The sequence below is a fragment of the Ahaetulla prasina genome, chromosome 2 (genome assembly GCF_028640845.1).
Source record: "Ahaetulla prasina isolate Xishuangbanna chromosome 2, ASM2864084v1, whole genome shotgun sequence".
Lineage (NCBI taxonomy): Eukaryota > Metazoa > Chordata > Lepidosauria > Squamata > Colubridae > Ahaetulla > Ahaetulla prasina.
In genome coordinates, this window is record NC_080540.1 from 281919126 (window position 1) to 281946629 (window position 27504).

Sequence of the window (27504 nt, forward strand, 5' to 3'; positions counted from 1 at the left end):
TATCAAAAACGGGACGTGATGACATCCAGGTTGGTGGGCGGAGCCTCCCACAGCCGCCGCTACCGGTTCGCCCGAACCGGATAGAACCGGCTGAATATCACCACTGATCTGAATCATTGCTGAATCCAGCTGAACCTCTAAAATTAAAAGCTGGTGTAAAGTTTTAATATATATTTTTTGTGTGTGAATTTTTTTTTATTTTTTATTTTTTAAACAGACATAAAAACATCTTCCATCCAAGTACAATGTGTCGGTGGGTTTGGTTACAAATTTCTTGTGCAATCTCACCATATACATCTCATTGATTTATCTAATCTTACATTTTATCAATCTAATTAAAGTTTTAATAATTGTGTAATTAAGAGGATGGAATTATTTCATTGATTCTTTATGCAGCCTTTTTAACAGATTTACAAATCTCTTTTGTGTCTTCAGAGGCAGACGAGGCAGTTCCGAAAGAATCCAGCGATGTTGTTACGGTTAAAGAAGAAAACAGCTTTGCATATGAGAAAGAATCTTTGGAATCTCCTCTGGTTTGTAAGGAGGAAAGGACAGGATTGGTGTCTGACGCTAATACTAAGGTGCTACCAGCAGGTCCTCCAGAAATTCACTCTATTCAAGACCCTTCTGTGGTGCTATTAGAAGAGATGGATGACTTCTCTGGCCAAAGGAATTCCCCAGAAGAAAAGGATGGGGATTACTGTTTTTTAATCAAGGACAGACATACCAAGGAAAATAGTTTTGGGATGGCAGAAGAAGCTCAGCCGAATTCTGTATCAAACATAATTAAAAATGATCTTGTAGAAAGAGCTGCGAATTCTGTTACTAATACACAAGAGACCTTGGGTTTTTCTGTCCTGGATTCCATTAACGCAAGGAAAATCTTAACTGTAAACCAAAGCTGTCTCAGTACCTATTCAAGGAATTTTAGCAGCCTTAGTGATGACCGTTTGCCTGAAATTGAAACTAAGAGCAATGCTATTCCAAAATCGATGTACGCTGCTGCAGAAGATTCCAGCTCCGACACAGAATCCTTAGCCGAGAATCCTGGAGACAGTTCATCCCTCTTACTCTCTGTTTGCGATCATCCCTTGGCCACCCATAAACTAGTTGAATCAGATGAGGAGCAGATAGAAATTTGCAGTCTGAATTACGACCAACATTGTCTTCAAATACAGTCTCCCATACAACCAACTCATCATCCACCAGTTTGCCATTCTTTGAACAACTGTTTGCAGGCAGAAAGCAAAACAGAAATAGATTCACCGGAAACATCGAATGGAAAATTTACATTGGAAAAATCGCACTTATCGGAAAACTCCAGTGCCGAACATATGGTTCCATCAACAGCTTTTCAATCTTCTCCAGATGTTTCAGCACAAGCGGTAGACAGTTTGGCTCAAGACAGGCCTATCTGCTCTTCCATTGAGAATGATTGTTCAAGGGGTGAAGGAGAAAATGGCCTGCAGAAGCAAGAAAATCTAATGGAAATATGTAAACATTCTGTGCCAGATATACATTCCTGTCTGACCGAAAATATCAGTAGCTGGGATGGCAACATGCTAGGTCAACATGAACTGGGGAAAACCCAAGAGTTGCAGGTAGAAAATGATTTAGTGATGGATTGTGGAAGTAATGTAATTGGTAGTCCTTCTGCTGTGTTGGGGAAAGGAACCAGTGATCCATCCCAGTTAAGAAGAACGGACAGCTATACTATGAAGAGTGCGATACAAAAAATAGTAAACAGTCCTAAATCTCCCCTTTTGTCCAAACCAAAACATTTGGGCAAGGTCTCTTCTGCTCACAATTTACTAGGAAAAAATGAAAAAGCAAACACCATTATCTCGAAACCCTCGAATACCAAAACTCTGAATTCTGGGCAATGCAAGGGCTTTAGTATTACATACAGTCCCTCTTCTTCCCCTAAATTACATCATGAAACTAAAGGCGCTCCTCCACCAAAGAGTACAGTGGAAACTTTTTCAAACAATCAACAGAACAAAGCAGGGCCTAAAGGAAAGGCTCTCAATTTTAAAAATAAATCCAAGGCTCATTCTGATGCTCTTGGCACTCTTCCTGCCAAAGCTGAGGGCACCGATCAAAAAAAGATAACCCTCCCTGCCCAAGGTTCACCCAGGCTCCTTTCAAAGAAAGGTTCCTCGCTCCATAACTTAGCGACACACCTGGAACCACCCAGCAGGAGCCTCTCTATGGGTTCTAAGATATTTCAGCAGCAGGAGGAAGTTCAGTCCTCTTTGATGGACCCTCAGACATCCACTCTGCCCGTGTTGAATGGCGAGAGCAGCGTTATGAAAAATAAAGATAAATCCATCATCAAACCAAAACTGGGCAGGGCTGGAATATCAGGATCTCCTAAAATAGAAAAAGAAGCACAGGTCACCAAGTGGGAAGTTACAAACAGCGAAAAAAGGGGGAAGGCTAGCACAGAGCCAAGAGACGGCCCTGCTAAGTCAAATATGTCTTCTGAAGCCACACCCAAGGGTGGTTGTCCGAATGATAGCACCGAAAACAAGGGGAATAGTTTGAATCACGATGGACTGGAAATGAAGCCATTAAAATCTGACAATGCAGGGCTTTTTAAGAAAGAGTCCTCCTGCCTTATTTATCCCCCTGCTCGGCAAGAGCCGACCAGCCAGGAAATTCAACGCACTTTCATTGAAGTCAGGTTGTCTTCCTCCTCCTTCATTCCTGACTTGCCCCTGGAGAAGAACGAAGATGACAATAAGACCAATCAACTCAGAAGCAAAGCACTGGATTGTCGGCAGAGCAATTTCCGCAAGGAAGATGCTGTCGGTGCATTAAAACCTGTGACAAGGACCTATTCGGTGCCAGCACAATTATCCAATCATTTAAGGGAAAACAGCATCGATAGGGATCAATCGGCCCATCATGTCCAGGATATCTTAGGGAACGTTTCGAGTGCAAATCCTTCCGATGCAGAGTTGGCCATGTTGAAAGTGGTCCACCTCAGTCTCAACCATCAGGATGCGAAAGCCACATCTGCTGGCATCCTGAAATCCAGCAGTGACGATGGCAGTCCCGCTGCACAAAAACTGAAAAAGGGCAGGAGGAACTATTACTACTACGAACTCAATTGGCCACATGATCCCGTTTCTTCGTTTTCTGTAAAGCAGAGGATCAAATCGTTTGAGAACCTGGCTAATTTTGATAGGCCTACGGTCAAGGCCATTGACCTCCATTCCACCACCCTGAACTCTAAATTGCCCATTGGCCGGAGATTGTCCAGTGGCATTTCTGCAGTGTCAGCTACCAGCGTAAATGATGCGGTCCAAGCCCTGCGACGGAGTTTGAGTTCGTACTGTGGAGGTGAAGCCCCAACGTCTCCAAGGGTCACCAGATCTTCAACCAGCTCCACATTAACAAATGTGCAACAGAATTTCCCCAAGAGCAGCAAAGATGATGGTCACTTGGAGAAGAGTGAAAAGCATATTTTTGAAGAACCAGTTGGTTTACCACCATCTACCACCAATGTCCGAAGAAGCAGAACCTCAGGTGGGCACATTAGACACCTGCCCTTGTCTCGTTCCAAACTCCGGGAGCTGAGAGCTCTCAGCATGCCAGATCTTGATAAGCTTTGTAGTGAGGACTTCTCTATGGAGTCTCAACCTTCACCCATCAAAACCGAGTTGCATCTTCCCCCTGTTGTGAGATCCCTCGATGCTCCCATTGAAAATGTTTCCAAGATGAATGAATGCTCAGGATTATCCAGTCCTGGGATGACAAGCAGGCAACCTTCCAAAGAAACTAGTCCTTGGAATAGTGGTTCTGGAACTCCTGGATCAACATCTGATGAGGAAGGGCTACAGTATGATGGCGGTCTGAATAAAGTGAACTCAGGGAAGAGCTGGTCTATCAGGTTAGTTTTAATGTTTTCTTAATATTAGCTCTGTGGTAGGAGAAGGCAAAGGTTTAAAACTTGAAAGCAAATATTTCATGGGCGGAGGAGAGAATTGAAAAGATTTGCCCTGGTTTGTGTACTTTCCATTATACTACACAAATTCTGAACCCAACCTATTTGAGTTTTGCACCAAGAAAAACGGGATATTGCAGTAGTCGGCAAGTTGTATGTTTTCTTTTCATGTGTATAGTTTCGTTCTTAATGTCAAAGCTCTGTGAAAGCCAAGGACTTGATCAAAGCATTGAATGCTCACCCCAGCTCCCCAAGATCTGAGTCAACAAATTGTCAGATCCTGATATTTTACTAGGAGTGCTCGGACATTTCAGAGCTCTTACGGACTTAGATACTTAAAGAAACTACAAGTAAAGGTTATTTGAAGCCGTATTCTCCACCCAATACCCAATTATATATATTTTTTCACTCTTGCAGAATGAGTTGCCATAGTTTCTCCTGACTGACATCCAGTACAGATAATCCTTGATTTACAACTATTCATTTTGCAACCACTCAAAGTTACACGGCACTGGAAAAAGTGACTTACGATTGGTCCGTGCACTCATGACCGTTGCAGCATCGCCATGGTTGCATCACCAGAATTAGGTTGCTTGGCAACGGGCATGTATTTACGATGGGTGCGGCGTCCCAAAGTCACGTGGTCCCTCTTTGTGACCTTCCCAGCTGGCTTCTGGCTAGTAAAGCCAATGGGGGAAGCCATATTCGCTTAACAACCACGTGATCAGAGGTGAGCTGCTGCCAGTTTGGACTGGTTCAGGCGAACCGGTAGTTCCAACCAGTGGCTGGACCCACAGACCCTCCCTGGCGCTATCCCATCCTATATAATTGCTGGGTTGTTTTTTTATGCTGCACGCATGTGCAGAAGGCACTCATGCACATTTTCGGTACTGGGCGAACCGGTTCTTACAGTATATGACACCCACCTCTGCATACGATGTACTGAAAAACTGCAGTGGTTTGCTTAATAACTTGCAAAAAGGTCATAAAATCAGGCATGTGTCAGGGTTCCAGAAAAACCTCTTCTGCATAAAAAAACCTCAGAAGCCATTGTCTTTCAGAGTTCTTTACTAGCATAAGGAAACTGGCACACGATGAGTGAAATTCCAAAACTGAACTTCCGGATTCTTTTCCCAGTTATACAAACCCCAAGAGTCCCACCCCTCCTAACCCCTTTGCTGGTCACATGGTCCCACGTTCTCCCAGTTCATTCAAATATCTTCCTGCCACTCCTCCTGCAGATGTGAACACCATCCGACCTTGACCGCTTGAAGAATGTTACCATACCCCTCAGCCCCCCTTCTTCCCCTCAGGGGAAAAATGTGGCAGCGTCTGGAACCCTAAGGCCTAGTATGGTTTCCAGGCCTGACAGCATGGCTCACTTAACAACTGCCTTGCTTAGCAACAGGAATTCTGATCCCAATGATCATGTCAAGGACTACCTGTACTTTTTCCTCTCAAAAGCGCCTTTACCATTTCTATACTTTTCTATCAATTTTTCTATCCATTTTCTTCTTTCTTTTCCTTGATTTCCCAGTCTCATTTCCTGTAAATTAAATTGCAACAGATTCTACCTTGGGCCTTACTCCTGTTTCTGACTTCAGATTTTAATAGTCTGTTAATTCAAACTTTTTAAAAATTAAACCATCATTCCTAGATGCATGAAATAGAAATAGAAGGGAAAGAAAAGGAATTGTGGCTTGAGTTTTCTATCTAATTCCTCAAAGGATTGTCTTTTGTTCTTAATTACATTCTTACAGAATTAGGAAAGGCAAAAACCTGTTCGATCAGGAATATTTCAGGAGAGTCCTTGTTTTTGTAAGAAAATAATATATAAAGGGAAGCAAAGTCTTTTTTAAAAAAATTTATTGCTTTTTCATTAATAAGAAAAACAGAGCAATCTTCAAAAATAATAGTGAGGGTGAAAAACGCACTGCCAAAGAGAAAAAATAGAACGCATTAAAAGATAATTGTTTAATGCAGTAGAAATATATACTGTACATACTCAAATAATATTTGCATTAGAAACATATACAGGTAATCCTCGATTTACAAGAGTTCATTTGGTGACCGTTCAAAGTTACAATGGCTCTTAATGACCATTGCAGCATCCTTACAGTCACATGATCAAAATTCAGATGCTTGGCAGCTGGTTCATATTTATAACAGTTGCAGTGTCCCGGGATCAAGTGATCCCCTTTTGCGACCTTCTGACAAGCAACATCAGTGGGAAATCGAGATTCACTTAACAACCATGTTACTAACTTAACAAATGCAATGATTCACTTAACAACTGAGGCAAGAAAAGTCGTAAAATGGGGCAAACTCACATAACAAATATTTCACTTAGCAACATAAATTTTGGGCTCAATTGTGGTAGTAACTCGAGGACTACCTATATATAGAATCGCAACTTGTTATAAAGGCATATATTTTCTTTTATCGTTGTTGTATTTCTTTCACTTTTTGTGTGGAAACACTTTGTATCGGTTGTTTGTTTTATTTTATTTATTTATTTATTTTATTTGATTTTTATACCGCCCTTCTCCCGAAGGACTCAGGGCGGTGTACAGGCATAATAAAACCGACAATACAATATACAAACTTAAAATACAATTTAAAAAACTTATTTTAAATTAGCCCAATGATTAAAATTTACCATACTAAAAAAACCCGTTTAAAATTAATAAATTTAAACATTAAAATCCCATTTTAAGCCAGCCCCGCGCGGATAAAAAGATGAGTCTTGAGTTCGCGACGAAATGTCCGAAGGTCGGGTATTTGGCGTAAACCCGTTTTGCCTTCTCTTTGACAATGTAGGAAGAGAATCAAAGTCTTAATATTTCCGAATAGAATTTACCGGTAGATGGCTTTTTCTCTATGAAACCAGATCTTGTTGGGTATTAGAATTATACTTTCTGGTCTTTTTTATATTTAGAAATAGCCATTTGAGATATTATAGCAATAGAACTTTCCAGCCCTCTCTAAGCAATTTACAGAGTCAGCCTATTGCCCCCAACAATCTGGGTCCTCATTTCACTGACCTTGGAAGGATAGAAGGCCAAGTCAATCTTGAGCCTGATGAGTATCAAACTGTCAAACTGCACTCAGCAGAAGTAGCCTGCAGTACAACATTAATGTTAAACCAGACATCTTCTTCAGTCTCATCCAATGTCATTTTGCATACGTTGTATTTTAGCTTGGATGAACTATTGGTTTCCTCTCTGGATCAGCAGAAGTTGCAGTCTGTTTTGTCTTCGGTGACAACGAAATGTGATGTTTCTTCTTTACTTCAGGAAATCAAAGCACAAGCAGAGGTAAGCCTAGATACACAGCTACACACATGGGTATCTATATGTGGGTGTGTGAGTGCATATCATCATCGTCTTTTTTAAAAAAGTTTTTTTTAATTTTATAGACAAATAAATATACAATACATAATCAATCATTCAGTGTATCATCTGAGTACATCTTTTGTGTCTTCTTCCTCCGTCAATATTTATCATTTCTTAATATCGTCATTTCGGTTATTATAACACTATCATCATCGTCTTTTAATGACCCCATAATCCCTTGCCGGGTGGAGTCTGGGCAACTGAATGGAGCTGAGTGTTTATTGGCCAGATGCCCTTCCTGTCGCCAATGCGGAGTTATATTCAGCTGATATAATCTCAATGTGCCCAGAGAGAGAAACATTTGCCTCTACCTAGGATGGAACTCACAGCCTCCTGACTGTGAGGCAAGAGCTCCACTTCTAGGCCCCTGCACCACTCTAGGGGAATGAGTGTGTACACACCCCTCCAATCTCTTGCAAAGCAGTTGGAAGGTAGTTTGAGAACACCTTCAGTTCTTTTTAGCCTCACAACACAGAGAAGATGCAAAGAACACAATGAGTCAATTGTATGTTCTTCAACTCTCACCAAGAGGAGAGGGTAAAGACTATAATTCAGTCAGTGGCCTGTCCCAAGTTATCATCCATTGAATAGTAACAGAAACACTTTCTTCCATTGACACAAAACTAAAATAAAATTCTCTTCCCTGCGTCTGTGTTTTCAATAGATATGTGTCATGTCCCCTTCAGAGTCTGAATCTGAGACAGAAGATGAACGGCTGACAGAGAGCAGCTCCATAGGCTGTGGAGGAAACTGGGGAAGGGCAAAGTCAGGCTGGGCAGAGCAGGGGAGAGGTAGAACAAGGGAGAGGGGGTTCAGATGAAGACCAAGGCCCAAACCCTCCTCGTCCTAGGGCATGCAGGGAAGAACGCAGCAATGTGAATTGAAAGGAAAGGGCCCTGATTCCCTTCACAAGGCACACCTGGGGATGGAGTTTAAAGGAGAGGCAGTTGGGAGGGCCGTTTGTTGGGAACAAATGCTGAATTAATCTGGTGTTGAGAGTTGTGGCCTGCATTCCTGGCATTCCTCCTGACTGTTGGAATTATTGCCATGCTACTGTGTGCCTATCTTGTCTTGCTGGAATTATTCTTCCAATCTGGAACTCATTATCTTGCCCTGCTGGAGTGATTGATTGTAGCCATTCTGTTTACAGCGTTTGGACTGGAGTATCTGCAGGTTTGTGGGAGAGCTTTTCTCCAGGACGGAGAGTAAAAGGGACTTTGGGGGCAAAGTTGATGTCAATAAAGGGAGTCATACCGGTTCGCTGGCTGCGTTGCCTTTGCGCCACGCTCCAGGTCATCACATATATTTCTCTGTGTTTTATAACTGGGAAAAAAAAATTCAGAAGGGTTGCTATGTTTGGGAAGCTATGTTTGTAAAAAATTTACCAACAAAAGCACTGATATCTCCCAGAGGCTTTGTGGTCCTTTTTCTACAATCCCATTATTGCATTTAAATCCCCTTGTGAGCTGTGAAGGTGAAATGAAAACAGTTTTTGAAACTAGTAGCAATGATCTTGTTTAAATGTTGCTATGGGAGAAGTGGATTGGGAGAAGATGAACTTGAAACCATTTATACCAGTCATGGCGAACCTTTTCGGCACCAAGTGCCCAAACCAAAACACGCATGCATATGCGTGCATGTATGCGTAGGTGTGTGTGCCGGAGCACCGGAAACCCAAAGACCAGCTGGCCAGCACACGCATGCCTGGGTTTTTTTTGGCTGTTTTTTGGGACATTTTCAGGCTGTTTTTGGGCTGTTTTCAGGCTGTTTTTCGGGCCATTTTCAGGCTGTTTTTCAGCTTTTTTGGCCCAAAAAAGGCATGGTTTTTTGCTGTTTTTCAGGCTGTTTCCAGGCCATTTTGGTGGCAATTTTCAGGCTGTTTTTTTGGGCTTCTGTGCCATTTACAGGCTGTTTTTCAGGCCATTTTCAGGCCATTTTTTTGGCATTTTCAGGCGTTTTCAAGCCGCTTTCAGGCCATTTTGGAGCCCTTTTTCAGGACGTTTTCAGGCTGTTTTTGGGGCCAATTTCAGGCTGTTTTTTGGGCTTCTGGGCCATTTTGAGGCCATTTTTGAGGCCATTTTTCAGAAACCAGAAGAGCAGCTGGCAACGATGCATGTGCCCACAAAGAGGGTTCTGCATGACATTTCTGGCACACGTGCCATAGGTTTGCCATCACGGATTTTATACAGAAGGAGAGACGGTTTAGGAAGAAGCCACAAAATTACTGTGTGGTAAGTGAGGTGGGATGGGCCTGTGAAGGTTTGAAGCCAGGAATCTGGAAGTGGGTGAAGAAGGAATTGCTACTAAGGAGAAGATGAAGCTGATCAGGAGGGCTGCAGAGCTGCAGTTATCCTAAGGGGGAGTGGAGGAACTTCACTGTGGTTTTCAACAAATCAGAATAAAGTCAGAAATCAATTGATTCAGCTCTCCAAATTAGACTTGCAAAAAACCATTGGTGTGGAATGAAGTCACCCATCTAACTTTAAATGCTTATAAATATACTAGCTGAATACCCATGCTCCGCTTCAAAACTATGTGATCAGGCTTGATAAATTGACAGTTACATCTTGAAAATTAATGAGTAATTACAAGATTGGCCTCTCCTCTCACCTTCTCTCCTTCAGCCTTGCCCCACAGAAGCCTCTCCTATCCTATCCTCCTTCTCTCCCTCAGCCTTGCCGCACAGAGGCCTCTCCTATCCTATCCCCTTCTCTCCCTCAGCCTTGCCCCACAGAAGCCTCCCCTATCCTATCCCCTTCTCTCCCTCAGGGTTGCTACACAGAGGCCTCTCCTATCCTATCCCCTTCTCTCCCTCAGCCTTGCCCCACAGAAGCCTCCCCATCCTATCTCCTACTTACTGCTGTGAAAGTAAAACTGAAACTCCTCTCCTCTGCTTGTGTTTTGCATTTGGAACAGATTTCTTTTCAGGTGGGGAAGGGGAGTAGAACTCCTTAGCATCAGAGGGTTATTTGGAAACTGAAACAGTATTTTCTGTATGAGCAAGAAGGAGACAGAAAGGAGCCTGGCCGTGGCTTAGCTCAAGTGTTCTGTAGTAAAACTGCTTGCTGCTGTGAAAATAAAACTGAAACTGAAGCTCCTCTCCTCTGCTTGTGTTTTGCATTTGGAACAGATTTCTTTTCAGGTGGGGACTCCTTAGCATCAGAGCATGTTAATAATAATATAGGAAACACTAATGCTCTGATGGTCATTTCGAAAAATCCTTTCTTAGTGAGCACTTAGAAGCCAAGAGGAACATACGTGGCAAATTTCAAGTTTGTAGGCTTTACGGTTCTGGAGATTTTGTAATGATGTATGAGTGGTATTTCGCTTTTATATATATAGATGTGCATGTTTGCAATAGTTCCATTACCTTCTTGGTTGGTAATATTATTATGATTATTATCCTTTGTTATTTTGATTATTATTACAGGTAGTCCTCAACTTACGGCTACAATTGAGCCCCTTTTGCTAAGTGAGATATTTGTTAAATGACCTTTGCCTTATTTTACAACCTTTCTTATCACAGTTGTTAAGTGAAATCACTGCAGTGGTTAAGTTAGTAACATGGTTGTTATGAGAATCTGGCTTCTCCATTGACTTTGCTTGTCAGAAGGTCACAAAAGGGGATCACATGAATATGGGACACTGCAACTGTCACAAATATGAGTCAGTCGTTAAGTGTTTGAATTTTGATCACATGACCATTGGGATGCTGGAACAGTCGTAAGTGTGAAAAACGGTCATAAGTCACATTTTTCAGTGCCGTCGTAATTTCGAATAGTCACTAAAAATGAACTGTTGTAAGTCAAGGACTATCTGTACTTTGTTGCTTTGCGCGTACACTGAGATCGTATGGACTGGAGACAAATTCCTTGTGTGTCTAATCATATTTGGCCAATAAAGAATTCTATTCTATTCTTTTTACAAGAGGGATACCAAAAGAATGATGCCAGGAAGGTAGTGAAAAGAGTTAAGTAATCGCCCCTAAACAAGCTTACTGTTGTGTCTCGTCCAATCTCACCTCAGCCGGGGTCTTCTTATCTGCTTCCGAACACGGAGGAATGTTCTAGTATGCCTCCCGGCCCCAGCCCTGGCTCCATGCCCAGACAGGCTGAAGAAGAAGAAATACCTCCAGCCCCCAGCCCTGGCTCCATGCCCAGACAGGCTGAAGAGGAGGAAGTATCTCCAGCCCCCAGCTCTGGCTCCATGCCCAGGCAAACGGAGCAACTAGACCCCTCCCCCTCCTCCACAGCATGTGAGCCTGAGGGAGATCAATTGCCAACAGCTGCCGACTGGAGTGACCCCCGCGTCAGAAGACTTGATAGGCGGAGGCAACAGAAGGAAGGGAGGGGCAGGCCTGGATAAGTGCTGAGTCATGGAGCCACACCCCATCGCCTATATAAAGGATCTGCTTTCTGGCATTCTCTGAGTCAGGCAAAGTCTAAACATATCTTGCTGAAGTCACTTTCTGGTCTCCTGCCTGCCCTGAGGACTTTGCTAGGACTTTGGCAGAGCTGCAGAGGCACACCTGATTCGGATTTCCCTGACCCGGCCGTCAGCGGAGGAGTGGGACACGACACTTACAGCATCAGAAGGTTATGAGCTCAAATAGGGAGGAAGGGTTCTGAAACGCAACTGACAAGGAAGGTGGGAAAAAGGGGTAAATCTTATAGCTCTTTCCCCCCTACTCCCCCACTGTTTGGAGTCTTCACCTTGTGTTGTGACCCAGGCAAAGTAGGTTGTAGGAAACTCAGTCAGTGAAAAAGCAAACTTTATTCGAACAGCTGAGAATTACTTCATTCCCAGCGTAGTTCAACTAAATTAAAGCAAATTCCTCCCAACACAAATTCCTCAGTCCTATCGCAAACCTTAGTCCAATTAGGCAAACTGCCAAAGGCCTTTCTTGGCAAACGTTCAGAAGTCACAAAAATAAATGCAAGACGTAGACGAAGCAGAAGACGAAGCTACCGACGTTGTTTTCCGGCAAAGCTCAAACGCCGTTGCTGGTCTGTTTTAAGTCTTATGGGAGGGGCCAATCATCTCTTGGCCCTACTCCCAAGTTGTCCTCTTTGCTTGAGCTGCTCTTGCCTTCTGGCAGCTCTTCTCATGTGTGCATCAGAAACAGGCTCCTCCTGTTCCTCTGCCTCACTACTATCAGTCTCTGGAGGCTCTGGAGTCCACACCTCACTTCCCGATGGTCCTGGCCCCACCTCAGCCTCATCACTGTCCGACTCCGTTGCCAGCTCCGCAGGCTGCTGGCGGACCACAAAACCTTGGCTCTGAGATCACTAACAAGGGGAAATTAATATTTGCATTAACGCTCATTGAAAATGAAGAGATTATAAAACAAGTAAGCAGATACACAATGGGGAATACACATGGATTATCTTAGCCCAGGCTGTTTGCTTATTATGCTGGAACTGGAAACCACTTAGGACTTAGGCTAGGGGTAGGAAACTATGGCCCTTTTATGACTTGTGGACTTCAACTCCCAGAATTCCTGAACCAGCCATGATGGTTCAGGAATTCTGGGAAAGTCATAAAGCAGCCATAGTTCCCCACATCTGGCTTAGGCAAAAGAAAGCCTTTAGCAGGAGTGTCAAACTGGCGGCCCACCGGCCAGATGTGTCACATGCAGGCCTCGCCCAGCTCTGCAAAGCGAAAAAAAAGTTGCGATGACGTCACGTGATGGCAATGTGATGTCACGAGTTTTTCATCTGTGCTTTAGGGTGAAACTGATTAGGCTCTTGCCAGTTTCGGGCAGTAGTGCAAGCCAGCTGAGAGTGCTAATTAACTAATAAAAGTCACAGACCTGAGCTTGTTAACCAGCAAGCAGGTTTGGGAAAAGATAGTTTGTTTCAGTAAGCTTTCCTCTCTGCCAGTTGTGTGTGTGTGTGTGTGTGTGGATTCTGCAAAAAGAGAAAAGCAAAAAGAAATACAAAAAAATATGGATTATGGAAACAACCAAGCCATCGTCTGCCGATTCTGGATTTAATGCCCGCTGAGATGGTATGTCTGTGTGCAAATTCATTGAATCTGAGAATTCAGAGGTTGCAATTAGGATTCCATTAAAAACCATCCCGTGCTGAAAGCAAGAATCAGTTGGATGTCTTCATTTGATGATAGCCAACAACTTTTTATAACTAGTTTTCCTATCAAACTGCTCTTAACTTTTAAGAAGGTTTTCTCTGACCTTCAATTACCGTCTAACCTCTTGTAACATTAGTTCATTGCTCCACATTCTGCTCTCTGGAACAAGAGTTGATCTTTGTGGGATATTTTTAAAAGTTTTTTTCTGAAATATTATTTCTCCACAGGCTTTCCCCCGCCCCACCTCCTTCACAGCTAATCATGTACAGCTCCTTCAGTCTCTCTTCATAGGAGAGTAAATGCTCAAACTGTTTGATGACTTTTCTGCATACCACAGCTTGAGGGTTCGTATATGAGTAATTCTTCGAATAGGAGACTTCCCACAATCTCTTGGTTTTATTCCAGCACCTGTTTAAAAAGCAAGTTTAATTGAGTCAGGTGGGCTTGGCATATTATGCCAAAATACCAAGACTGGATTATATTCTCAGTCAAGAATAATCCAGAGTCATTCTAAATATTTTCACAAGGGTCTCCAGAGAAATTGTTTATTCGTGCCAGTTTGTAAAAGTCCAAGAACTCAAATATTTATGAAACTCAATGCTTTTTGGAAAATGGGCCATGTCTGCATATTTCCTCACATCTGCTATTAAGTCCAAAGTGGCACGGGAGCTGGAAAATATTATGCAATTCAGAACTTGTCCTTTTATAGTACAGAGCAAGACAATTCTCAGAAGTTTTCTAATTTTTCATCATCTTGTCTTTCATCTCGGGAATCTTGAGCCAGGTTTTTCGTCTGGCTCATTCTCTGCTTTTAAAGAAATTAAATGGAACATTTTGTTTGGGATCTGTCAAAATATGTACATATAGATAACAAAAGGACCGCAAGATATATTTTTTTTAAGGAATATGTCCAAATGTGGAACTGACCAATTATCCATTCAAGGTTTGCTGGCATCATTTTTTTGCTCCCTCAAAGTTCTGTGTGATACCACTGAAATTTACAAACAAGCAACAAGTTTCCAACAGATTTTATTTGTGCAATTTATTTATTTGTCTACCATCTCAATCCTCATGGATTCTGAGTGTTAAAACATCAATATTTTAAACTGGGAACAAAATAAAGTAATTGAATGAGGCATCAGAGTACCTTAGTACACTTTTAAAATATATTTTAATATTTTAACAGCGAAATAAAGGCTAATTACCGTATATACTCGAGTATAAGCCGAGTTTTTCAGCACGTTTTTTGTGCTGAAAAACGTCCCCTCGGCTTATACTCGGGTCTATACGGCTTATACTCGAGTTTTTTTTTTTTTAAGCCCCTCGGCTTATACTCGAGTATATACGGCTTATACTCGAGTTTTTTTTTTTTCTTTTTTTCACATTTTACCGGACGGCGCGGGGAAGCCCTGCCGGTGCAGTGAGAGGGCGGAGCGGGGGAGCCGCCAGCCTTCTCAGCTGAGGGAGGGAGGGTTTCCCCAACCGGTAGGTGCCTCATTTCCCACCCTCGGCTTATACTCGAGTCCCCAGTTTACCTCAGTTTTTGGGGTAAAATTGGGGACCTCGGCTTATACTCGGATCGGCTTATATTCGAGTATATACGGTACCTGAAAAATGCCAACCTTGCTTACTATATTTTTGAACAACCAGGAAAAAAAACTTACCCCAAAAAATGTATGGCTTCTGGGCCACAAAAGTTTGCCTATTTAGCAGATTTGGTCACCTCTCTGGCAATTAGGATTCAAGTTAAACCCTATCTGGTCTGGCTGAACTGATTCTGTAATAGAAATCTTTATATCAGGGGTCCCTAACCCCTGATGGGATGGGTACTTATCTGTGCCAGAAACAGGGCTGCGCAAACAAGTGAAGCCCCGTCTGCGGGATGCAGACAGCACACGCAACCACATCCCTGGAAAAACCTCTCTCCAGGGACCCGGTCCCTGGTACCCAAAAGATTGGAGGCTGTTGCTGTTGTGGCCTGTTGGCTACTGGCGCCTCCATCAGGTGAATCAGAGGAGGAGGAGGAGGCATGAGAGTCAGGGTCAGCATCAAGGCAACCTGAGAGCTCCGAAGGGGAAGAGGGAATGGAGTTGTCAGAGAGAGACACAGAGGCGGAGCCTGGGCCGGCTGCCAGCCCTCAGATGGAGAGTCAGCAGCCCCCAGGTCTGCAGCTGGTTGATGAGGAGGAGAAGGAACAGCTGGGTCCAGTGCCTGACGCGCAGCTGCTCAGAAGGAAGAGGAGAGGAGAGCAGTGGAAATCCATGGGCTGATCCTGGGGAAGGAAGAGCCACCGCCGCTAGCGAAGTCCCACCCTAGCTCTGGGGATAAAAGGCAGGGGGTGGAAATGAATAGATATGACAGACAAGTATTCATCGGATGGACGGACAGACGGACGGACTTGTTAGCCTGCCAGAGAAACTTTTTGCCAGGGCTGCCAGCATTCCTAATAAAGGAATCATTTGAGTTCACGTCATACGGTTTGTTGTGTTTGGGGAGCTGGGTCAGAACAGCTGCTTTATATTGGACTATGTCAAAGTTAGTACCTGAATCTTAGCATTTTTATACTTCATTTTTATACTCCATGCGAACATAAGTATTCCAGATTGGACCTAAAGTAACAAACAAAAAACAATAAAAAGCAAAGAGGTCACTTGTTAAGTCATGGTTTCATTGTTCCTGTCCCCTTTTTGGATTCTTCTGTATCACAGGTTCGGAAATGCTAAACATTAGAAGTTGCACTGCCTGCCAGTAGAAGTATTTTCCAGAAAGGTGAAGCTGCTCTTGGATATAACCCATTCTTTTAAACCACTCTTCAGCAAATAGTAGGAAAAAGTAGTCAAATATTAACCTAAAATTAAAAGACTGGGGGAAGGTATAGGTCTGCACCTGAAGTCAGAACCTGGTGAATTTTCCTGGACATAGGTTTTCATAAATTGGGTGCTGTCACCAAAAAAGGCCGCGGTGTGGCTCAGGCTGTAAGAAACCTGTTATTAAAACACAGCTGCCTGCAATTACTGCAGGTTCTAGTCCCACCAGGCCCAAGGTTGACTCAGCCTTCCATCCTTTATAAGGTAGGTAAAATGAGGACCCAGATTGTTGGGGGACAATAAGTTGACTTTGTAAATATACAAATAGAATGAGACTATTGCCTTACACACTGTAAGCCGCCGTGAGTCTTCGGAGAAGGGCGGGATATAAATGTAAACAAAAAAGAAAAAAAAGAACAAAGGGATGCGGTGGCTTAGTGGCTAAGACACTGAGCTTGTAGATCGAAAGGTCGGCAGTTCAGCAGTTCGAATCCCTAGTGCTGCGTAATGAGGTGAGCTCCCGTTACTTGTCCCAGCTTCTTCCAACCTAGCAGTTCGAAAGCACGTAAAAAATGCAAGTAGAAAAATAGGGACCATCTTTGCTGGGAAGGTAACAGCATTCCATGCGCCTTTGGCGTTAATCATGCCGGCCACATGACCACGGAGACGTCTTCGGACAGCGCTGGCTCTTCAGCTTTGAAACGGAGATGAGCACCGCACCCTAGAGTCGGGAATGACTAGCACGTATGTGCGAGGGGAACCTTTACCTTTACCTTTTACACCAAAAAAGATCCTAGTCACCACTTATTCACTTTGCCTTTCACAAGCTTGAAAAAGATCTTCTGCTGATCATCACATGTCATCACATAGCGCCGATGGGTGATGGAGGTAGGAATCCCTATTGAATAATATTTTGATTTCTCTGTCAGGTACTTTAAATTGCTTGGAGGTAGATCAGTTCCTAATGAGATGGGTTCCCATCGTCAAGTCCAAACCAAGACTTTGTGCGCAGGGTGAAGTTGTACAGTGTGGGGCACCTCCACGACTCAAAATTGAATGAGTGGGCACATGTTTTGCTCATGTGCTTTCTGTAGTCCACATGTGCTTCTCAGTCCATTGTTGCTTTTCTGCTGGGTGAGATTAGAGGTTAGCTACATGTGCAGGTGGCACTTTTCATTTTATTGACTTGATGGATGGATGTCTGTGCCTGGGCACTGAAAATTAATTCCAGGCCTGAACTCTGGAAGAGGCAGCTTAAACTAAAGCTGTGGTTTACTTGGGTTCTCATACTTTTTTTTAGTGACATTACGTATACTCAGATCTCTTCTTCATGTCTTCCCTTTAATTTCTGAAATTGAAGTTATTTTAAGATTTAGACTCGTCTTAAAAAAAAAAATGCCAGATTCATTTTCCAGGCATTTTGTTTAAATTGTGAAGTATATTCTTTCAAGGGTTTTTAATTTCTGCATATCTTGTCTTGTCTCCTCCCCCCAACCCCACTTCCCTTCTCTTCCTTCCCCTCCCCCTTTTTTTTTGGGGGTGTCAGAGCAAAGAAGATATTTACTTTGTAGTCTTGAATAAAGAGGAAGGTTCTGGCCTGGGATTTAGCGTCGCTGGAGGAATAGACCTGGAACAAAAATCAATCATCGTAAGTGGTGACTGCATCTTTCTTCTAAGTGGGTTGCAAAGCCAGCTGGAAATTAGATCGAGAACTCTTAAGTCATGTGGTTAGCTGTGCTAAACTATTGTCAACGTTTGCTTGCTTCATTTTGTATCCCATCTGCTGATGCTATCAGAGAGGCAAGTGGACCTGCGTGCCAGATAAACTCTGATGCACACCCGTTTGCCAAGATAAGTGTCTGTGATAGGCTGACACAGATCTCGGAACTGGAAATCCTAACATTAGCTCCATCCAAGTCTTATCGTAGTTCCAATCCTGTATTCCAGGATTCCCAAGCTGCACTTGGTTTTTCTACTGGGACCTGAAAAAAAACTTTTAAAAGGGCTGCAAGAACTTACATTAACTAAACATTTGCGGCTTATATGAACTGCAACTACCCACCTACATACAGCAATGTTTTAGGATTGTTAGATTTTTGGCAATATCAAATGAAATCTTACTCATGTGATCCAGATTTATTTATTGAATTTGCTTCAATAAACAGAAGAGTGAGGAAAATTCTCAGGGACAGCTCTCCCCCTGGTCATCACTTCTTTACCCGCCTACCATCGGGAAGGAAATATAGAACTATAGCCAGCCGCACAAACAGGCTGAAGAACAGTTTTTATCTGTGGGCTGTCAGACTCCTGAATGAGAAATAACATCATGACTACATAGTATGACGGACTGCAGGGCCGGCGCAATGTGTAACATGTTCACACTGGTGCAATAGGACTGGGTGTTTTGTTAATATGGTTTATTGGGTTAGGGATTTTCTGTCTTCACTGTGAGTTGTATTGTGTTGGGGGGGTGCACTGAGGGAGCTCAATTAATCTCATTGTACATATGCTGTGCACCGACAATAAAGATTTGAAATTGAAATTTGTTTCTAGGTGTACACCTAGAGATGATTTTATTTTTGCTCAGCTACAGCCTTTTGACCCAACTTAGTTTTGGGTGGATTTGAATTTATTTTGTCTTTATTTATAGTCCATTCAGGAGTTCAGTGCAACATGCTTATGAGTATTTCTGTGTGTTTTTGTGAATGATTCCATGCATTTTTACAGAAATTCTTCAATGGTAGAGATGAATTCCCTTTAGACTGAAGGCAAAGCCTTTCTCAAGTTAAGTTCAGTGGTTTGCTATTGTCTGTCTCCTTTCTGGTGTTTTACAACTTTCCCCATCAGCCCTGGGACCTCCACGTGTCTCCCATCCAAATATTAAACAAGTCTAACCCCGCTTAGCTTCTCAAAGTCTTAACTTCTCAAAGTCAGACAAGGTCAGCTAAATGCTGCCACCTGCTGGGACGCTAAGACTAGGATTGTGTCAAAGGTGGGTTTGGCTTCAGCGAAGCTTCAGATGAAATTTTTTGAAGCTTCAAGCAAAATGAAGAAGCTGCCATGTTATTTTGCTTATTATTTTGGGATTTCCTCTGGTATTTCCCTTTGCTGGAAGTATATGGAGAAATCTTCAACCAGCCTGGAGGCAAACTGCATAATTTCTGCCCTTGAATGAGGCAAAGAGCATCATTTTTGTGGAGCAAAGAATCTTGTTTGCCCAAAATGCAGCCCCACCCCCTTTCTCCTTTCTGCTTAAAATCATCTTCGAAAAAATTGTGTGTCTGTCTTGGGAATTTGGCTCAAAAAATTACAAGAAGCATCTGTTTTAATCATTTAGAAACATTTGGTTCTGAGTTTGGCTGACCTTCCTACAGAGTGCTATATTATCTTTCCATCAACTTCCACAGAGGCTTGGGTCACATGATTAAATTCAACTACATTGTGTAGCTATTTGAGAATTGGGCAGGTGGGTTGGTCTGTTTCACTATTAGTTGGTACCTTTTGGGAAGAGAACACATTCCTTAACTCTCCGTATTATGCCTGGCTTGGAAGCTTCTCCAAGGACAGAATGCTAGCCTAGATTGGCCCTTAGGTAGCTCCAGTTGTTTAGTCCACAGGAGTGCAATGGCTCAGAGATTAAAGACACTGACAGCCTGGGTTTGAGACCTGAGCGCCACACAACAGGGTGAGCTCCTGTTCCTTGCCCCAGCTCCTGCCCACCTAGCAGTTCAAAAACATGCAAATGCGAGTAGATTAAAAGGTACCACGTTGGTGGGAAGATAACAGCATTCCGTGCATCTTTGGCATATAACCATACTGGCCACATGGCCACAGAAAATGTCTTCAGACAATGCTGGCTCCCTTACGAAGAAATGGAGATCAGCCCTGTGCCCTAGAGTCAGACACAACTGGACAAGGGAAACTTCTAACTTTACCTTTTCTTAACCTTCTGAAATACATGATGGTTGGCTTCCAAAAACTATGTCTCTAACTAAACAGTATCAGGGAAGTTTTCCATAATAAATTGGGCTGCCAATTTACATATTCACTAGATTTATTGGCCTTCATTTTTAACCAGCTGATCATTCAACATGCCGTTTTTCCTTTAACATTTACATTGCTCTAGGTTGGGTGTTTTATATTTCATAGTAAATTGACAAATGAAATTCTACAGCTGGGATTCTTAATAACAGGAGCCAGATTTTGTTAATTTGGATATTATCTCACATTTCTTCCAACAATTCAAAAGGCACCATTACTGAATTTCTGTTCATGTGAAGATTTATAGAAACCAGGAATCCATGAGTTCTAGTCTCACCTTGGGCATAAAGCCAGCTGACTGACTTTGGGCCAATCACTGTCTCTTTGCCCTAAGAAGCAGGCAATGGCAAACCACTTCTGAAATCTTGCTAAGAAAACTGCAGGGTCTTGTCCAAGAATGGCCAAGAGTCAAGACTGATTCGAAAGCGCTCACAAATCAGTTAGTTAAACTGAGTAAAGGAGAATCTTTAAAATCTGCGAACTGTTCTTTGATCGATTGACAATCTTCATCCTCATGTGTCTTCTTGAAGGTCCATCGGGTGTTTTCCAAAGGGGTGGCTTCCCAGGAGGGGAAAATTCACCGCGGTGACCTCATTCTTTCTATCAATGGCACTTGTTTGGCGGGTTCTGTCCATGGGGATGTCCTCAACGCGCTCCATCAGGCCAGGCTCCATAAATATGCCATTGTGGTCATCAAGAAGGAGAAAGACAGAGGAAAGATGCCTCCTCGGAGTAATGAAATGCCTACTTCAGATAGGCCAACTTTGGTGGCTGCAGCCACAGGAAGTGAAGCAGGTACTGTACAATATGGTGTTAAATAGTGTTTGAAAAGGGGACGTGGTGGCTAAGATGTTGAGCTTGTCGATCGAAAAGTCAGCAATTCAGCGCTTCGAATCCCTAGTGTCGCGTAACAGGGTGAGCTCCCATTACGTGTCTCAGCTTCTGTCAACGTAGCAGTTTGAAAGCAGGTAAAAAATGCAAGTAGAAAAATAGGGACCACCTTTGGTGGGAAGGTAACAGCATTCCGTGCACCTTTGGCATTTAGTCATGCCGGCCATATGACCACGGAGACGTCTTCGGATAGCGCTGGCTCTTCGGCTTTGAAACGGAGATGAGCAGCACCGCCCCCTAGAGCTGGAAATGACTAGCATGTATGTGTGAAGGGAACCTTTACCTTTAGTGTTTGAAATGAATTCACCGACCCCTCTACTCTCTTAAAACATAGCAGTAGTGAGGAGAGCTGCCCCCATAGGATTCATACTCCTATGAATTATAAATTTTTGGATGGAGTAAGTGAAAATTTGAAAATACGTTCAATTGTCAATTGCAATCCTTTAGTATCCAAATAATCCTTTGAAAAATAGGAAGAGGCTTAAATACCTCAAGCCAAAGCAGAACTGAACTGCTAGATTTTCACGCAGAGCCGTTGGACATCTGACAGGGGCTCTCAGCTTTTTGGTTTATAACTCAGATAATAAATATGAACATTTAACTCCCAGAGACATTTAGATTTATATGCCTTTGTATAATCCAAATTCAAGTATTCCAACAGCATTGCTGGAGCCCTGCTGCCACAGTTAAAAATAAAGTCTCTGATGATCTGCTCTTCATTTCAAAGAATAGAAATAACATAAGGAAGGAATGACTGCAAAATATGATTTATACTTTCCAAAGATTTAAAGAACCAGACATGTCTCTGGTGTATTGCCAAGGTCTGTAGTATGACCTCTTATAGGTAATTAACCTATTTTTGATCATAAGAGTGAGTTTTTTTCTGAATTTTTTTCCCCCCTCTCTCCAAAGGTCCAAGCAGAGACCTGAACGGGGCCATTTGTGTTGAACTTTTGAAGACTTCTGCTGGCTTGGGTTTCAGTCTGGATGGTGGGAAAGCTTCAGTATCTGGAGACAGACCTTTGCTCATCAAAAGAATTTTTAAAGGTAACTTGGACAGTTTTTTGAAAATGCTGTTTTTTTCCTCTACTAAAGAAAACATACTGCCCTCTTTGCAAGTTTGAATGTGTCCTCTTCAGGGCAGAAATTTCCTGCATAGCTTTTGCAAAATCAAAAAGGAGATCTATCTCCCCCAAACAAAATATTTATGTCAGCATTAACCAAAGGATGCACTCTGGAATCATTTCCTGATATTTCTACTGTTCAAAATTCCAGCTTGGTTAGACCTCACCCAACAGACCAGCCAATCTGCTTTCTCTATGCCATTATCGTCACTCTGTTTATCAGAAATGTGTTGTGGCCCGTTGGCTGCCAGCAGAGCTAACAGCAGAGTCAGACAAGGAGGAAGTTGAGGGAGATCCTGGGCCAGCTTCAGAGCCTTTGGAAGGCTCTGAGAAGGGAACAGTATCAGAGACAGAGGCTGAGCCCAGAGTCTTCCGTCCTCCCCCAGGTGGAGAGGCAGCTGTCTTCAGGGCCCGAGTTGAGTGAGGGGGAGGAACAGATGGGGTCCATCCCAGATGCACGTATGCGCAGAGATGAAAGGAGAGGAGAACAACGGAAAGCAATAAGCCGGCTCTCAAGGAGAGGCAGACGTGGATGCTAGCCAGCCCCACCCTGGCTGGGAAATAAATAGTAGGGGTTTGGGAGCAGCCGGTTGTTGCAGACAACCGTTCGTTTCTGCTATAGAGCTAGCAATTTGTATTTCTTGGATAAACCCAGGTTTGTTGGGACTAATTATGTTTGGGATTCTTGTTTATCCACATGAATAAAAGACTGTTCCTACCCTGTTTGAAAAGGGGTTTGTTTTTACTTGTGAGTAAGTGGCTTATCATTACTTGCTAAGGCTGAGTCAGAACAAAAGGCTCAGTGCATCTTTCAAAGAAAATAGCCTATAGAGGTTTTTGTACATGAACTGTAATGTACTGTACAGGTAGTCCTCGACTTACGACCACAGTTGAGCCCAACATTTCTGCTGTTAAGCCAGACACTTGTTAAGTGAGTTTTGCCTCATTTTATGACCTTTTTCGCCCCAGCTGTTAAGTGAATCCCTGCAGCTGATAAGTTAATAATGCAGTTGTTAAGTGAATCTGACTTCCGCATTGACTTTGCTTTTCAGAAGGTCACAAAAGGGGATCGCATGACCCTGGGACACAGCAACGGTCATAAATATGAACCAGTTGCCAAGCGTCTGAATTTTGATCCCATGATCATACGGATGCTGCAAAGGTTGTAACTCTGAAAAACGGTCAGAAGTCACCTTTTTTCCAGAGCCGTTGTAACTTTGAATGATCACTAAATGAACTGTTGTAAGTTGAGGAACTAGCTGCGATTGACCTCTAGAAATAGTGCATATTTTTCAGTCTTTCTACCAATCTGCACTGTGATGTTTCCGCCAACAGGTGGTGCTGCTGAACAAGCTGGAAAACTGGAAGCGGGTGATGAAATTCTTGCGATTGGAGGAAAATCCTTGCTTGGACTCATGCACTACGATGCGTGGAACATCATCAAGTCTGTCCCAGAGGGTCCCATTCACCTGCTGATCCGGAAGCATCGGCCGCCGGAATGACGGAACCCAACCCCCTGAGTTCCGCTTCCCCTTTGAGCACAACCTTAACCAGTTTTGTTGGCCAGGAGCCGGAATGGTGGCATCTGGGATGTTAATTCTTTGAGGTCCGAATGGTTTAATCAGCCGAGAAGCATCAAAATACAATTGCAAGACTGGTGTTGAGTATTAATATAGTCAGGCAGCTACCCCACATTTGGGCCTCCTTCAAGGGCCTATGGGCACAGTTTGGTTCTCTTAATTGCAATTGACTTGTTCATGGAGAAAAGATCAACAAACCAGAACTTTGCAGGAACGCAAGTCATCGCAGTGGCTGCTGGCTGCAGTGACTGTCTGGATAGGAGGCGCAGCAGCTCCTAAAAGCTGAGATATCTCCAAGAGAATCCCCTCAACCCTATAGCTGACCCAAGCAAGGAACTGATTTAATGTGTTCTTGTTTTGCAAACGGTGTCTTGCTTTCCACCCTCATGGAAGGGGCCATAATTTCTTCCTTCTTGCTGAATTCTTACTCAGTCTTTGCCACAGACACTCAGAAGCCATGCTTTGTGTTTATGGCCTGCTCTTTCTTCAGTACACCTGGGGAGTGCGGGAAACATAGGATATGAAAAGGCTACGAAGGAGCGGGTGCAAAATACACCCGCCACGTAGCCTGAATAGCTGATACCAACTATACAAATCCAGAGCAATAGAGGGGTGGGGGAGAGAAATCCCTGCATTTTATAAATTAAATTGATGGCTTTTCTTCTGTCTTTTGCTTTTAATGCCAAAGACGGCACAATAAAATATTTTGCATTGGTTCTATGGAAAGTTTGGTAGAATACAGGGGGCAAAAAAACAAAACAAAACAAAAACCCCAGGATTGCATTTGGTTTCTTCTTATTCCAATGAAGAGTTTTGGTATCTTATTTTCCATCATACAGGGTGATAGTTCCCAGCATTTGTAACTCGCTAAAGAAGCAGCTCTCAGATTCAGTTCTGGGCCTCTCCAACTGAACAGTCCTGGATATCAGAACCAGCAGTCCTGGAAATGGATTTTGCCAAAGATCTGGAAGAGCTGTTGCCAACTTGAACAACAAATGCTTAGCTTAGAAGGACCAGTGGCCTGATTTGGTGAAAGACAGCATCATATATTGATCTGGAAGCCACTCCCCCCCCTCCAAAGGACACCTCAGGTTTAGCCATGAACTCATTTTCATGGTCCTTCTTAAACTCTTAGCACTCAAAGAGAAGTATTTGCCGTAAATTTTGTAAACTGATAACTATTTATTGGGAAACGTACTATGTATTAGGAAACCTGAGTGTCTTTTAAAATGTCTGAATGATTTGAATGTGCCTGTCTGAAATTTTTACATTTTGTAACTCAAACTGAGTGATGAAATATGGATGACTGCAAGGGTTTTCTAGATATACCAGGTAGTTTTGACTTCAGCTGCTTTTGTGGATCCAGCATGCTTTTAGTTTAAAAAAAATGAGAATGTCTGGGGGAGGGGGGGGAAATATGTGTTTTCTATTGTGAAGGTAAGAATTTTTTGAAGTCTTGGGGAATGCTAATGAAAATGTCTCAACTGTCAGCATTAAATCACCAAATCTGGATGTGACACTATATGCACATTGGAGAATAGATACAGGGAGAAAATATAATTAGAAACAAATGTTTGTGTTTCTAGGACAGTTTAGTAAGAATATAATGTTCAGTGTTTATCATTCAAAATCACAGTTATTGGCCTCTAGAATTTAAATTAGAAGAATTTTAGAAAAATTGGTCTAGCATCTTCCTAATCTCGAGGGAGATACACGTTATTAAAATAAGGCAGTAAACCCAGATCGCATTTTAAAAGAAATGCACTCTTGAATTGCCTAAAATTGCATTCGATACTTTTTGAGATGAAATGGAAGGAACAATAGATTAAGATAGTTTCAGTCATGAAAGTGAAGATTATTTTAGTTGTGCTCTATTCCTGATTACGACATGCATGCATCCATTTTTTTGCTTTTTTTTTGCAATGATGTGAATTTATTTGCTGTCACCCACTTCATTTTTACTTCCTAGTCCTTGACTTTTCATTCTAGTCTACAGCTTGTTTTTCCAGATTGTTCCTCATATAAGAAATCACCAGGTCTGAACTGCGTGGCTTTTTGCCAGGTGCTGCCACCTGCCGCGGCATTCAAAACAAAGAGAAAAATTATAAATCCTGGCCTGAAAAATGTGGGTTTTCTGGATTTCAATTCTACATGGCCATAACTTCCAATTCTATTCTAAAATGTTGGTTTTAGCAGTTTTTTGTGCCTCTGTGGTAGCAGTTTCTTAAATAGACTGTTAACGATTCGGTGTGATTACCCGTGTTCCCTCTAGATTGTGGAAAATGTGTATGTTAGTTCACCATCTCAAAGCGAACAGAAATTACTTTTATGTACACACTTCATCACAGTATCACATGCACTACTTCTGAATATTTCTCACATAGTCAAAGCACATGTCTGACAAATCATTTTAGTGGGGAAATTATTTTAGGCAGAGAGCTAAATATAAAGGTAGTTGACCTGGTTTGGTTTTGTCGTGTTTTTAAATAAACCAGGATGATGGGGGGTTGGGAAGAGGCAGGTATCAGCACAAAGCGGTATGATAATCCTTAAATAAATTGGGAGAGGGATTAGTTTTCAAGGAAATGATAAATACTGGAAATTAATTAAATATATATCTTATTCCTGTTGCCTTAAATTCTTATGTCAGTATCAAACCCTCAGTTCCAGATTTTGAACACCAAATGAGATTTATCAATCTCACCAAATGAGATTGAACACCAAATGAGAAATGACAGACCCGTTTACTACACCGAGCCATATCGCCCTCGTGGTGAGTGGATTTATTGAGCCACATATTCAAGAGGATGGGGCTGAAAACAGTCAAAATGGCAGCTGCAACCAATGGGATTCAAGCAAAACCTCATTTTTGTGTGCATCAGGATGTACCTAAAAAGAGGCGGGGCTTTGCATGAACACAGTCTCAGTCATGACTTTTGGGGAACTCCCTACAGATGACCCCAATCCGTATGGGCACTTACAAGAAGTGCTTTCAGAGAAAAAAATGCATCTAATGGAGATGTATTGCAAATGGATTGCAACCCTGTTGGTATAACATACAATATTTAATCTGGTTAGCCCCTAACTCAAGTCGTATATTTTTCCAGCACCTTGGACAGCTCACCATCATGCTAGCTAGCTCTTATCAAAAATCACCATTTTATTTTTTTCTATTCACTTTCTGCAGGAAGGACTTAGTAGGCCACAAACCACTATAATGCGGCTGGCAAGGCAAGGCCAGTCCCTTCCCTATTGGTTAGGCAGACAGCAGAAGGTGGAGCTTGGGGCCCTGCAACCAATCAAGGGTTGGTAGGAGTTTTCTGCAAAGAAGTTTGTTTTTTTCAGAATCTCTGTATTCAGTTCTTTTTCTCAGAGGATTGGAGCAGTTTGCAATCTGAGGCTGACGGAAGCTTAAACATCCATTTTCGCTCCTATATTAATGTATGCATAAAGACCATTTCCATAAAATACTTCCACCTCCTTCCCCAGGGGTCATACAGTGAATTGGTCACATGACCAAATGTCATGGTCTTAAGTGACCACCGTGGTCATTAAGTGAACCCAAGGCTTCCTATGGGCCAGTTTTGCCAAAAATCAGAAGTAAACGCTGGTTTTCAGAAAAAA

General features: G+C 42.6%; 1 protein-coding gene across 7 annotated transcripts in view; it reads left to right on the plus strand.

Moving 5' to 3' along the window:
* PDZD2 (PDZ domain containing 2) overlaps window positions 1–26502 on the plus strand; it is a 371146-nt gene extending 344644 nt beyond the window's left edge. For all 7 annotated transcript variants that reach the window (XM_058170301.1, XM_058170304.1, XM_058170303.1 and 4 more), the window contains 6 exons: window positions 436–3898; window positions 7152–7269; window positions 17791–17892; window positions 20816–21080; window positions 22089–22223; window positions 23636–26502. In XM_058170301.1, the coding sequence (XP_058026284.1) occupies window positions 436–3898; window positions 7152–7269; window positions 17791–17892; window positions 20816–21080; window positions 22089–22223; window positions 23636–23802 (4250 nt within the window). In that variant the 3' untranslated portion in view covers window positions 23803–26502. The remainder of the gene's footprint in view (window positions 1–435; window positions 3899–7151; window positions 7270–17790; window positions 17893–20815; window positions 21081–22088; window positions 22224–23635) is intronic.
* The last annotated feature ends 1002 nt before the right edge of the window (window positions 26503–27504 follow it).